Source organism: Dreissena polymorpha, chromosome 4, assembly GCF_020536995.1.
Source record: "Dreissena polymorpha isolate Duluth1 chromosome 4, UMN_Dpol_1.0, whole genome shotgun sequence".
Classification (NCBI taxonomy): Eukaryota; Metazoa; Mollusca; class Bivalvia; order Myida; family Dreissenidae; genus Dreissena; species Dreissena polymorpha.
The window spans coordinates 134,918,593-134,932,305 of record NC_068358.1 but is presented as its reverse complement, the minus strand read 5'-3'; the positions used below and the strand labels follow the sequence as shown (position 1 = coordinate 134,932,305).

Below are 13,713 nucleotides of genomic sequence, written 5' to 3'. Positions count from 1 at the left end.
AGAATACCACTGTGATAACCAGGATAGCTAGGTATACCACTGTGATAACTAGGTTTGCTTAGAATATCACTGTGATAACCAGGTTGGCTATTTATACCATTGGCTAACCAGGTAAGCAAAGAATATCAATGCGCTGCGCTAACCAGGATAGTTTATCATGCCACTGCGCTTACCAAGTATCGGGTATCTTCCATCCGATAGATTGAGGGACCACATTACAATTGCACTTTCACATATATCTCAACTTGGTTATCTGTGAACAGTCGCTCGGTGACGAAATTACCAACGATTAGATACAAGTGTCATCGACCTGCATCCCAAAGTTCGGCCATTTACTTACATCGTTCGATTTTATTAGTGATGGCGTGTTAATATAAGTAAGGAATTTACCTCCATAAAATTGACGTCAAGGTACGTTATATTAAGAATCTGAATCTGGTGTTAACTTATTTTGCGTACTTTAGTTAATTTTTGCAATATTCGTAAATTGTTGGATCTGATTGAATTTTCGGAGTTTTTTTAGCCAAAATTACAAACACGAAGCCCGCTACATCGAGTCGTTATTTCTAAAAGAGTACCTACCGTATTGGTGCAAAATTGACGTTGAAGTACGATTGGTGCGAGTTCGAATCTAGAGGTAGTCGTGTAACGAAGAAACTTAGTTTTTTGGGGATTTTATACCAGAAACCCATTTGTTAAACCCATTTATGCCTGGTAGACTATCCCATTCTTATAAATTGGATCAATGTATTTCAAAAATGAGGGATGTCTAGTATATTTATTTCTATATTTAGAATATTTCTTACAGAAATTCCTTTAAGCAAACAACGCAGACCCTGATGAGACGCCGCATTATGCGGCGTCTCATCTGGGTATACGCTGTTTGCCAAGGCCTTTTTTCTATACGCTAGGCATAAATGGGTCAAGTATTATGTAGCCTTTCTCGTCAGACTCAAGTATAATCTGTAATGTTTTAATAATAAAAATGGTTCTAATATCTATACTACGATATTGACCATGACCCAGATAGTATGCTGTTATATTTAACTCAAAACTTATAATTTTAGCCTTTACGCCGTTATATGCGCACGATGAAATTGTGGGTTATTTGTACCAACGCATTCCTGTAAGTGTGTGGGAAAGCTCTGGTCTATCATTAAAATAACTTTTGGCAATTGACCTTATACATATGATATATCTAAACGTCGATTTGAACTGGATTCAGTTGTTTGGAAACATTCATAGTGTAGAAACCAGCTGTCATTTACTGAAAATCAATTCGCATTGATAATAAAATAATGTGTATGTTTTTTATTAATCCATACCTTTAACAGTTAAATTTGGCGTACCTTACAAAAATCAGCTTGATTGTTAAAGGTGTTACAGGTGACCAATGGTTTTACTTTTAAAATCGTATACAATATCAATTTTAAAGTTTGACTTTAAGCGTTTGGAAATTGAGCTTAATTTTTAGTTATTCAATATATCACTCCCGCCGAACTACGTTACAATGAGAGGTGCGTCTGTACGACAACGCGATACGGCGTCATAACTACAACGGTTACGGCGTTTTTCCACAGTTTGATGACGATACGGGGCGTTGTTAAAATAAATGAGAATAACGGTAATTTTTAATAGGTTTTGTATGTGTAAGCCAATGTTTATTTAAATACGGATATTGTGTTCCTCTTTCACAGCTTGCCAGGTAATTTATTCCTATGTTATCGATAGAATGGAAGTTTTACAGACCTGTATAGACAACTAATAAAATCATTGGAATATAATTCAAAGTCTGACATTAAACAGATGAAAATGCAAACAAACGTAAGCAACAATTGATATGGAATCATTCTTATCAAGATCTGTCTCAAAATTAACTGCATGTAAGTGTAACGAGCTAAATTTTGATGAGTTAAAATGTTACGGCGTCTTATAGAGAGTGTTACAGTGTATTTACTACAACATGTTTAAGGTTACGGTATAGTATCGACGTTTACTAAAGGTTTCGGTAAATAACAAGTTCGGTAAATTGTATTTATATAGTAAATGTTGTGGAGGGTTCGGTAAAATGGATCTTTATATAGGTATACCTACATTGAGGTGTAAATTCCACCTAATATTGTCTTACATCAGTCATATATTTGCAAACTGGTGATTAATTTCTAATCGATTAATTAATGCAATGCCTACATTAAAGAATTTAGGGGCATGAATGAGCTACCACTGAACTTAAAAAAAAATAGGCACCAAACCAAAAATGTATATTGAATTAAAAATGTAACTTTATTGAAAGTAAATTTACGATTTAAATAAATAAATACTTATTTTTTTAACGATTTGATGCATTTAAAAAAAACATAATAGTAATAATAAATGTTGATTTAAAGACTAAATTAATAGAAGATCTTCAATTTTATTTAGATAAATGCCTTTAACAACTGTTCAAAGTCTTGTAAAATAGTGTAGTACTGATTTATTTAAAAAATCAATTATAAATAGATTTGCGATTTTAAGATTAATTCAGTTTTTAATTGTATATTTTTACTATTATTTTATCTAAAAATAAATGTTCCAAATCTTAAAAAATTGTATTACTGATTGATTAAAAAACGCCAAAAAGAAATACAAATAAATATTACCAAAATGAAGTCTTGCTTTTAAAAGACCTTAATATGTTATTGAATTCACCACTTTCGATGTGTGAAATATTTTCTACATGCCTGTTAAATTCTTTACAGTAATTGAGGTAATTAGTAACCGTTGTTGTTGCAATCAATGACGACCTCCATACTCACGTCAAAAATGGTACTATTGTGGAACGAAATTTCCATGGTTGTAAATTTGACTTCCTGCAGGCGCTGTAACGCTGTAAAGAAGACGCTGTAACATGCCTTAGTCGTAAGAGAAGATACCGTAACATGAACACGGAGTTGACATGCTACATCTTTTTTGCAAAATCGGATAGAAATCATCGTGACACAAACAGCAAGCCAGAAACAACGAATTTATTTGATTTTTTATGTTTTGAGCTTGAACTTCTTTCTTTTATCATGATTTCACGCTAGAAAGTGTCTCGATAGCTTAGGTAGCGAGTAAAGAAACATTAATAAATAAAAATAAATGCCATATTCTGTTTTATGTTTAAGTTTAAACAAAGAATATACCTGTGTAAACGCGTGTGCATGTCTATAACTGCCAAGACGCTGTAACCGTTGTAGTTATGACGCCGTACACACGCACCTCTAATTGTAACGTAGTTCGGCGGGAGTGTATATAGGAGTCGGGAAAGAGGGGCTGTTTTTTTTTTAAGGAACCATTATTACATAAGCATTCACGATGGAGACCTATGAAGCCAATGGCCTCCTGCACGAGATGTTCGGTCGCCAGGCGCGCCTCACTCCAGATGCGATAGCGGTCGTGGAAGCATCGGGGAGGACCCTCAACTTCCGGGAGCTGGACCGCCAGAGCGAAGCCCTGGCGACGCATTTGAAAAACGTCGGCGTTCGCCCTGACACATGCGTTGGGATATATATGGACAAATGCATCGAGTACGTCGTGGCGTACCTTGGCATCCTGCGGGCCGGCGGAGCGTACATGCCACTGGATATTTCTTACCCCGAGGCGCTTCTGCAGGACATCCTTCAAGACGCGGAGCCCGTCGCTATACTCACGGAGGAAACCCTTCAGAAAAATGTCGCAGGTTTGTAATTATAATGACATCAGCTTGAATGCCAATTATCGAATTGGTTATTAATGTCTTACCGATTTATTGATGGTCTCTCTTGACTATTGTTGCGAAAGTGAGGTACTTTCCTTGAAGTTTTGTTTCCCGGTAGAGTTGATATCAAACTGTTAGCGCCGACGCTGTTTGAATGAGCGAATACATTTAACCATCGCAATTGTTCCCAGTTGATCCTTTAAACTAATTAATATAACGGCTTAAGTAGGAATCGGCGTTATCATTAAAAGGAAATGTCTTTAAAATTCGGCGTAGAAATCACTCACAACCTTAAATATTTTTTAATCGTTTTTTATCGATAACTGAACGTTTCGGTCCTCATATTCTTCGGATACCACGATAAAACTAAATTTGACCAAAACAAATGTGAGATAAACTTATCATACTTTCTCTACCTTGAATATTAACAATAATATAATGCCGGACCATGTTTAAATAAATACTCTAGATATAAGGTATTGACGATAACAATTTGTTTCATAATTTTTTCAGACACATAAAAAGAACAAAAAAACATACTAGTAGTCAGGACATTTGATATACATATACGGGTTTTTATACATAATAAAAGTAATGTTCAGCACAGGAATGCATATTTAAAAGGGCCTTTTCACAGATTTTGGCATGTATTGAAATTTGTCATTAAATCCGTTATATTGATAAATGTAAATATTGGATCTAAAAAGCTCCAGTAAATAAAACAAGAATAAAATTAAAGAAAGAACAAAGTAAACCTCAACTGGGCTCGAACCATTGATTCCTGGAATAAAAGTATATCGCTTAGACTCGGCCATCCGTGCTCATACAGTTAGTGATGAATTTTATAATGTATATAAGCAATCGTCGTAGTATCACAAAATATAACATCAAACACAGAACTCTCCAATTATTCAATCGTTTTGCATTGCAACGATTTATAATTTTCAGTTTTTTAAATCGTCAAAAGAAGCATATAATGGATATTTCAGAGTATGGTAAATGTTCAGCATTACTATTTCCTCACAAATATCATAACTTCAACGAAAATTTGCGAATCTGAAACATTTTTTGTGTGTTCATTTTGTCAATTTACCAAAACGTGAAAAGGCTCCTTTAAGATTTAAACTTTTAATTATTAATTATAACGTTTATAAAAAATACATTATGTTTGAAAAATTATGCTTAATTTGCACCTACATAAATTAAATAGGTACTATATATGTGCCCCACTTAATGATTTCCAAAATGTTTAGGCTAAAAAGATTTTCTTTAATTTCGTCTAAAGAAGTACAATTATCACGTCCTAAAAAATAGCAATACAGTTACGTCAAATTTGCAACAACCCTTAATATTATGGCTTTCTGTTATTTGAAGGGTATAAGAACGTGCTGATGATGTCTCCGAGCTGGGAGAAGCACATTGACGTGTCCCCACCCCCGGGCGACATCCCTTTCCCAACCATGGACAGTCTGGCCTATGTCGTCTACTCATCAGGAACGACAGGAAAACCCAAGGGTAAGTTAAGTTTTTTCCAACCACGTGGTATGGTCCTGTGCTTTACTCATTTTGTATGTAAGCTGTACAATACTTAAACATGAAATACACTTAACATATGAACAAACGGAAAAAATATCTGTATGATTTCTTGAATGCAAATGTTCTTGTAAATAAATTGGCGTTTTTTCTGCTGCTGATTATTACGTTTAGAAAAACAAACACCAGGGTAATTGAAACGTACATGCTTAGTACAGAAAGACCAGCCTTTATAAATAAACTGCTATTCTTGTGGAAGATTTAAATTCTATAATAATTACTGCCTTGAGTTCAACTCGAGTATTGAACATTCAAATTTCATAGTCAGCTTTGTTCATTTGTAACACAAAGAATGCTCATCCGGTCCTTGCTTTAAATAATGACAAACGCTCATGTTCCTGGATATTTAACCCATTCAATTCGTGCATCATTTAGGGATCAAGTGCCCACACCGAGGGGCGGTGTTCTCCTACACGGCACGTCACGAGGACTATCCCTATGGCGACAACGAGAGGGAGGCGTGTAACGTCTTCTTCGTTTGGGAGCTTCTGAGGCCACTCGCTAAAGGTGGAACTGTTCATTTTTTAATGATATAGTGGTAATGAAGTAGCTTCGCGAGCCGTATGTCGCAGGTTTGAGGGCTCGAAAAACACAAATCTACTTAACTTAATTACTCTTCTATTATACGCGAGACATTGATCCGAGATGTTGAGTACCACCACAGTGTCGGTCTAGATTTTATTCCAGGATCATTGTTTTCTTGTCCTAAGATTCAAGACCAAATAAGACATTAAAAACAAAACAAAAACTTTTGCAACGAATTAGCCGTGGATATCATTAGAAGCTAGACACATTGCAATTAGTGTCATGTTTTTTTTTAAATTAAATTTCATTAGTTTACTTCTCAGTGTGTTAATAAAAAATCAAAATGTTCATATAAGTTAGGTGTTGTTAATATTTTAATAAAGACATTACTACACATTTTTCTGTTTACGAAAAAAGAATCAGTAGCAGTTTGCATTGTAAAAAAAAGACACAGAAACCATGATTACCAGGGTATAATGTTTTACATCCGCGCTTAACCGTTTTTCATACTACAGGTGTACCCATGTACATTATCCCGAGCGACGTGATTTACGACCCCACGCGCCTGTGTGACTACATCCGGTCTAACGAAATCACCCGGATGCTGTTCACGCCATCTCTCCTTGAGGCGGTGCTCAACACGCCGGATATTGACCTCCAAACAGGACTGAACTCAATGAGGTAGATTGTAACGAGGCTGTGATGGGTCGTACTCTAGTAAAGATTCTTTAAAAAAAAAAGATAAGCGAGTCGCGTAAAGCAAAAGTTAACATTACGCCATATGTGCCCAACGTGGCTCCAGACCAGCCTGGGCAGTCGTACAGTCTGGTCAGAACCTGCCTTGTCCTCTATTAGTCAATGGCTCGTAAGCGGACTCGGTTGGTCTGGAGCTACGCTGTTCGCATAATTATGTCTCAAGACACATTTTCGCCAGACGTGGCTCATTTAGTATGCATGCGCTCATTTAGTATGTATGCGCTCATTTAGTATGCATGCGCTCATTTAGTATGCATGCGCTCATTTAGTATGCATGCGCTTTGTATTCGGAAAATGAATCATGTCTGATAACTTCGCCATGTTGTTCCGGTGTGTTGGCCCGATTGAGAAGTTACCGGTTATTAGATTAGTCTGCATGACCGCACGAGTGTGCATCTATGGACGTGTAATTGTACATGTATATCCTTACTCGGTAAACATGCATTTGAATAATACTTAAAATGAATTTAATACTAAATTTATTATCTTTCTAATACTTTCGTGTTCAGGACTATAGTGTTTTGTGGTGAGGTGGTCACTACTTCCCTGATGGGCAGATGTCTCGAGACGTTACCATGGATACGATTCCTCAACCTGTACAGCGTCTCCGAGTGTCATGACGTCTGCTGCGAGGATCTAAACGCGTACTTCGCTTACAACAAGGTATAGCAGACTACACTGTGTAGTATAGCTGACATTATGGTATATATGACAATAACGTAAAGCTGAAAACTAAGTAATGCTGCCATTTTATCAGATATATCTAAACAATATTTCTTGAAGATTTACAGTTTCATTGCATAAAACCTTATTGTGTTACATCAACTACGACAACAAGGGCAACAACTGAAAAAAAACAAGAGATGAGTTTGTCAGAAACACAATGCCCCCTATTGCGCCGCTTTGAAGCCATAAATTTGACCTTTGAACTTGAAGAATGACCTTGACCTTTCACCACTCAAAATGTGCAGCTCCATAAGATACACATGCATGCCAAATATCAAGTTGCTATCTTCAATATTTAAAAAGTTATGACCAACCTTTAATGAAGGTTAAGTTTTAGGACAGAAAAAATACAATGATATTTGACCTTTGACCTTGAAGGATGACCTTGACCTTGACTTTTCACCACTCAAAATGTGCAGCTACGTGAGATATACACGCATGCAAAATATGAAGTTGCTATCTTCAATATTGCAAAAGTTATAAAACTTTAATCAAGGTTAAAGTTTTGGGACACACACAATTAATGAATGAATGACAGACAGATAGACAGGCCAAAAACAATATACACCCGATCTTTCGATCTGGAAGCATAAAAACATTCCATACCGTGAAATTTATGGACAAATACACTACAACATAGTGCATAAGATAGATAACTTAAGATAGTATTAATTAATGTTTCTTTTTAATCAAGTTCAATATCGTGTCTACCTAAATGGATATACACATCTGCATAAGGTTATTATCCATTGCTTGTTTCACTAATGAGGCATGTCATAAGTAAGCACGTGCAGCCCAATAATTCTTGTATAATCTCTTGTAAATGACAGACTCACGTCCATATTTGTCCGTTGCATACGTCATAATAGGTCACAATTACTTGTTGTCGCGGGGCCGTTAGGCCGCCGCATATATCTTGTTGTTAAGAATAGTTTACGGACTTCGGAAAGCGTTTGTGTTAAAATTAAATTAACAAAATAAATCGCAATGAAAACTGAAATAAACGTGTGTTTGATATTGTGTTCCGTCGACTCTACGACAACGCATATGTTTGATAAGTTGGTCATATTGGACATTTATTCCTATTGGATCAAACTTATACAGCCATGAAGATGTACGTCTATAATTGATTAAGAGAAAAAACTTCTAACGTTATTTTATGTACATGATAATTATGTAACTGATAACAAATACAATGCTTCATACGATTACAAGACATGTTTATATAATGTTCAACAGGACGCTCTTGCGACCCGGAAGTTCTGTCCAGTTGGGCGGATTATCCCCGGGGTGCAGGTGGTCATCCTGGACAACGATTTTCGGCCCCAGGGGGTCGGTAGCTCTGGGGAGGTAAGAGGAGATTGCTATGGATACAGTGCAGTTTTTGTGTAGAGCTTTACTTACCGAGTGGTGCATGTTTATTTTAGTATTCAAATACTTAAAGTTTACCTATAACACACTTCGTTTTACTAATCAAACACTTGATTTTTACCCCCAGTTAAACCAAGGAAAAATGACATCTTTATTACACTTAAAATCACTGCATTTTTAAGACAAACACAGTATTTTACTAAAGAAAAACTTCATATATGTGAACAAACACTTGATTCTACCGTGGCAAGCAGGATATTAACTTGAGAAATAATGACAACAATAAACAAATATAATATTAATGCAACTAAACTCTAGTTTGTGTTACCTTTTAGTTACATTAAACATATAATAACCAAACAGCTTGCGGAATGAATCAATCAAACTTACATTTCGCGCATATATTTCAACATTTAAGATTTATGTTGGCGGCCCAACGCTAGCACATGGTTACATAAATAGACCGGAAATACAATCAACGCGCTTTATCCGGCGCCCGGACAGCGTACCGGAAGTGTGCGGCCCCACGCTGTACCGCAGCGGCGACTGGGGTTACATGCTGTCCGACGGAAGTCTGGAGATATGCGGCCGCTGCGACACCATGGTCAAGATACGGGGATATTCTATTGAGATTCAGGTGGATTTTTTTAAAGAATTTTAATCCTTGATTTGTTGTCCTGATGGAGATTATTGTTTGTTTATGTTGAGCTTTTCATTTTAATCATAAAAATTGTCAGTAATATATTGTTTAAATAAACATAGAACTTAGAATTTCGAAGGTTATAAATAATTTGCTTTTTTTTTTCTCCTCAAAATGTTCAATGAATCAACGTTAACATATTGCGAACGTTTGATAGTTAAACAGATATTAGAAGATAAAACATTAATCTGCTTAAACATGTCTACACAATCTACACCTGAGACGGTTTAACACTGTAATGGCTGTAAGGTAAGCGCGGAAATCCGGGTTCGATTCTCGCTCCTAGCGCATAATACAGCCTCATGCGCTGAAGGCCATACAACATTTAGAGCTACCGGTACATATAAATACGCGCGCATTCACGTAAACATAAACGCACGCACAAACACAGCCATAACTATAATGGTATACTTAATCAGGCGGTGGAGGCGGCGCTCATGGAATTGTCGATGGTTCACGCATGCGTAGTGCTGGTAAAAGGAGCGGAAGGAGAAGACAAGTTCCTTGTGTCCTACATCGTACCGTCTCATGAAACTAACCGGAAGTCGGTCCGGGACGCTCTTAAAAAGCGCCTTCCATTCTACATGATTCCAGCTTACATAGTCTTTCTTTCGAAGTAAGTTGTGTTGCATAGTAATAAATGCATAGTACCGGTTATTAATGATTGATTGTGTAGACAAATGAAATATTAAATAACTGAAAAATGTTTAAATAAATGAAACTGGTAATATTGAATCTTTTATGTTAAACACCGGTAGTTTTGAATCTTTGATTTTGAACAGATGAATAAACAACCACAGAACCAATACAAACGCGCAATAGAATCTCAATATGTTATATTTCAATTATTAGAATACCTGTGGTGCCCGCAAGCGGCAAACTCGACAAAGCTGCACTGCCACCTTTCGACGTCAGGAATGAGAATGACGTCATCAATGAGGGTCGAGCCACAACGCCGACGGAGATAACTATGGCTACTGTGTGGGGCGACGTTCTGAAAATTAAGGATGTCGACATTCACGAAAGTTTTTTTGATCTCGGAGGGTAAGTTATATCTCTTTCTATTATATGTTTTATTAAGTCGTGGCTGTAAACTGAGTATAAATCTTCTTCGTCTTATTCGTCGTCTTCTCCGTTGTTCTTCTTCTTCGTCTTCTTCTTCTTCTTCTTCTTCTTCTTCTTCTTCTTCTTCTAATTATTATTAATATAATTTTTATTGTTATAATTATTATTATTATTTTAAGTAGTAGTAGTAGTAGTAGTAGTAGTAGTAGTAGTAGTAGCAGTAGCAGTAGCAGTAGCAGTAGCAGCAGCAGAAGGAGCAGCAGCAAAAGTAGCAGTAGCAGTGGCAGTAGTAGTTGTAGTAGTATTGACTTAAAGCAAATATTAAGTCAATATAGTTTCAGAACAACATGACTTTCAAATATAACACTGCATAAGGGTGTTACCGGACCATGAGTCTTGCGAATAAGGACAGTACATTAAGAGCTCTGAGTGCTGTCATTGTTTAAACTGTTTCATTTGCTACACGCCATAGTGATCACGTGTCCATTACAGGCACTCACTCCTCGCTGCAGAGCTCACAAACAAGCTGAGTTCGCAGTTCGAGCTCAAGCTCAGCGTTCATGACCTGTTTGCCTATCCCACCTTAGCTCTACTCGGTAAGCTTGTGGACGCCAGGATGAGCGGCAGAGACTCTAATGAAGTTTCGGAACTTCCGGTGTTCAAGGTCGACCTGCTGGCGGAAGTTAACAAACACGACTATATGGTGGTGAAGTAAGACTTCTAATATATATTTTGACTCTGCAACAGCGCGTTCTAAGACGCACATGCTAATCTGGGTCGACATATTCCGCCTGGACTTGACTTTTGTGTATGAGTGACTGATTTTAACGAACAAATCCATATAAGCGGAAAGTGTTGTCCCTTATTAGCCTGTACGATCTGCACATGTTTCTCTGGGACGATACTTTCCTCACATGCATTAAGCCAGGTTTTGCCAAAGCGCTGCTCATTTTATTGAAACAGAACTACTGTATTTTAGAAGAACATGTTACAGACGTACCCGCTTTATTATCTAAACCTGTTTTCAGCATCGACATGCAGTTGCGGGCCTTTTGGCGGATATTCGCCTTCTACAACGAACGGCGGTTTGAGAAGGGGCGTGTGCTTCTGACAGGAAGTACGGGATTCCTGGGAGCCTTCCTGCTCAAGGAGCTGCTGCGGAAAACCAAGGTTCGGTAGAGAGTTGAAGAGTAAAATTATGGATATAGGCCATCCAATCAGTAACTATAAAAATCAAGATGGTATGTACAAGTAAAAGTTATTGTGAACATACGTGGAAACTCCTTGATTGTACCTATAAGGTTAGTTTCAGTTCATACATCGAGGACTGAGCATACATGTGATGTAAAGCAGCTACATGTTATGTACAATCACCATGTACTCTCAACCATATAATCACTTGCATTTTAGACGTGTTGTTTCTATATATTAATGTATACCGCTAATGCATATTTCGCATCGCTCCACATTCACTGAAAATAGGCCTACCATACACTGTTTTGTGCCGGCACAAACACATGTACATGTAGGTGTTGCAAATGAACTACCAGCATCATGAACATGTAGTAAAATGTATCTTCCCCGCCATATTCCTCCGTTCAGATGTTCGTGTTCTGCTTGTGTCGGGAGCTGCCCGACGCCGACCCCGCCACGCGCCTCCGTCGGTCCCTGGAGAACGTCGGTATCCTAGCAACCGAGGGACAGACTGGAACGCCGGATCAACTAAACATGGAACAGCTGTACAAGAAGCGAGTGAAGGCAATGAAAGGTCAGGGTCGGTTACTACCTTTGCCTCAAATAAATGTTAGAACATGGATAAAACTATTTAATAAATCTCAACTATACTTACACTGTGTCAAATTAACCATGCATATGGATGTACTATTTAATAGCTGAACAAAGGAATAAAGCTTCGAAATGTAAACATACTAGTATGCAAAAAGGTAGACCATTTTATCTCAATGATACCTTGTATCATAAACTGTTTCTAGTTCGAACAGGTATGTGACAACAGCTTCCGTTTTATTGGATTTTTTTTTTTTTAAAAGGAAGCCCCTTTTTATCGAAAAACCAGTTTAGGCGGAATATGTCGTCCCTGAAAAGCCTGTGCGGACTGCACATGCTCATCTGGGACCAAAATTTACGTCAATGCATTAAGCCCAGATTTCTTCGAGCGAGGCTTATACGTGTATAAGTTACATAATTGATTATCCAGGTGATGTAGCCCTGATAAACCTCGGTCTTCCGGACGAGGATTACGCCTACCTGTGCTCGGATATCGACCTCGTCATCCACGCAGCCGCAAGCGTCAACTTGGTCTACCCCTATAATGTGAGTGAACATTGTCTATCGTAGAACGCGGATTTTCTCGCAGTTGTCTCTTGATATACTTTAAAAAAATTACATGAACGTGTAATGTGCATAGAAAATAATGCAATGTTCACATGGTTAACTATGTAGCCGATGTCCGGAAAGCATCGCCCCGACCACGGACAAGACTAATCCTCCCCTTATACGGTAATTGCTTATCCGAGAAAGATTAATCGTTTTTGTTGAATGTCGCCTTATTTCTGTTTCTCTACAGTGCACTGGGAATCGTTTTCATTGTGTATCATAAAGCAGAAAGCTTCCCTACCGGTTGTTCAAAATTGAATGTGAGGGAGTTTGTTTCTATGATTAACTGTATGTATTGATGAACGCCATTTGACCCAACGATGTCAGAATACGGACATGTATATATGAGCCTCGCTCTTTGAGACGGGACTTTATGCATGTGCGTAAAGTGCCTTCTCAGTAGAATGTACAGTCTGCACAGGCTTATCAGGGACGACAATTTCCGTTTTAAAGCATTTTTCGTTTTTGAGTTTCTTCTGAGCGAAAATCAAGTTCTATCGGAAAGTGTCGTTCCTGATGAATCTGTGCCGACTTCACAGGCTAATCTGGGACTACACTAAACGCACATAAATCTACATTTTTTTTACAGCGGAAGTCAGATGTTTAAGCTAAATTTTCAATATTATATAGAACGCACGCCAAGGTACACATTTATTTTACAGGCACTGGAAGGTCCAAATGTAAACGGCACGGCCAACGTAATTAAGTTCGCGTGCTCAGGCAAAGTGAAGCCGATACACTACATTAGGTATGCAGTGTGTGCGCGGGAGTCACTTCTTTCGCGTCTTATGTTTGCTGTTTGATAAAAAAAGTAGTAAAGAAAAGTGTTATGTGTTATCTTTCAGAAACATATTCTTGTTGAATA

General features: G+C 37.5%; 1 protein-coding gene across 3 annotated transcripts in view; it reads left to right on the top strand.

The window, feature by feature from the left end:
* Window positions 1-255: 255 nt before the first annotated feature.
* The window catches only part of LOC127876685 (uncharacterized), a 24,731-nt gene continuing 11,273 nt past the window's right edge, over window positions 256-13,713 (top strand). Inside the window, exons 1-15 of one of the 3 annotated variants that reach the window (XM_052422076.1) lie at window positions 256-411; window positions 3,311-3,700; window positions 5,093-5,233; window positions 5,687-5,818; window positions 6,352-6,517; window positions 7,102-7,255; window positions 8,558-8,668; window positions 9,108-9,326; window positions 9,809-10,005; window positions 10,242-10,433; window positions 10,947-11,165; window positions 11,483-11,624; window positions 12,057-12,222; window positions 12,670-12,785; window positions 13,511-13,596. In XM_052422076.1, coding sequence (XP_052278036.1) covers window positions 3,337-3,700; window positions 5,093-5,233; window positions 5,687-5,818; window positions 6,352-6,517; window positions 7,102-7,255; window positions 8,558-8,668; window positions 9,108-9,326; window positions 9,809-10,005; window positions 10,242-10,433; window positions 10,947-11,165; window positions 11,483-11,624; window positions 12,057-12,222; window positions 12,670-12,785; window positions 13,511-13,596 — 2,405 coding nt within the window. In that variant the 5' untranslated portion in view covers window positions 256-411; window positions 3,311-3,336. The remainder of the gene's footprint in view (window positions 412-3,310; window positions 3,701-5,092; window positions 5,234-5,686; window positions 5,819-6,351; window positions 6,518-7,101; window positions 7,256-8,557; window positions 8,669-9,107; window positions 9,327-9,808; window positions 10,006-10,241; window positions 10,434-10,946; window positions 11,166-11,482; window positions 11,625-12,056; window positions 12,223-12,669; window positions 12,786-13,510; window positions 13,597-13,713) is intronic. The other 2 variants (XM_052422077.1, XM_052422079.1) reach the window with 2 other exon arrangements.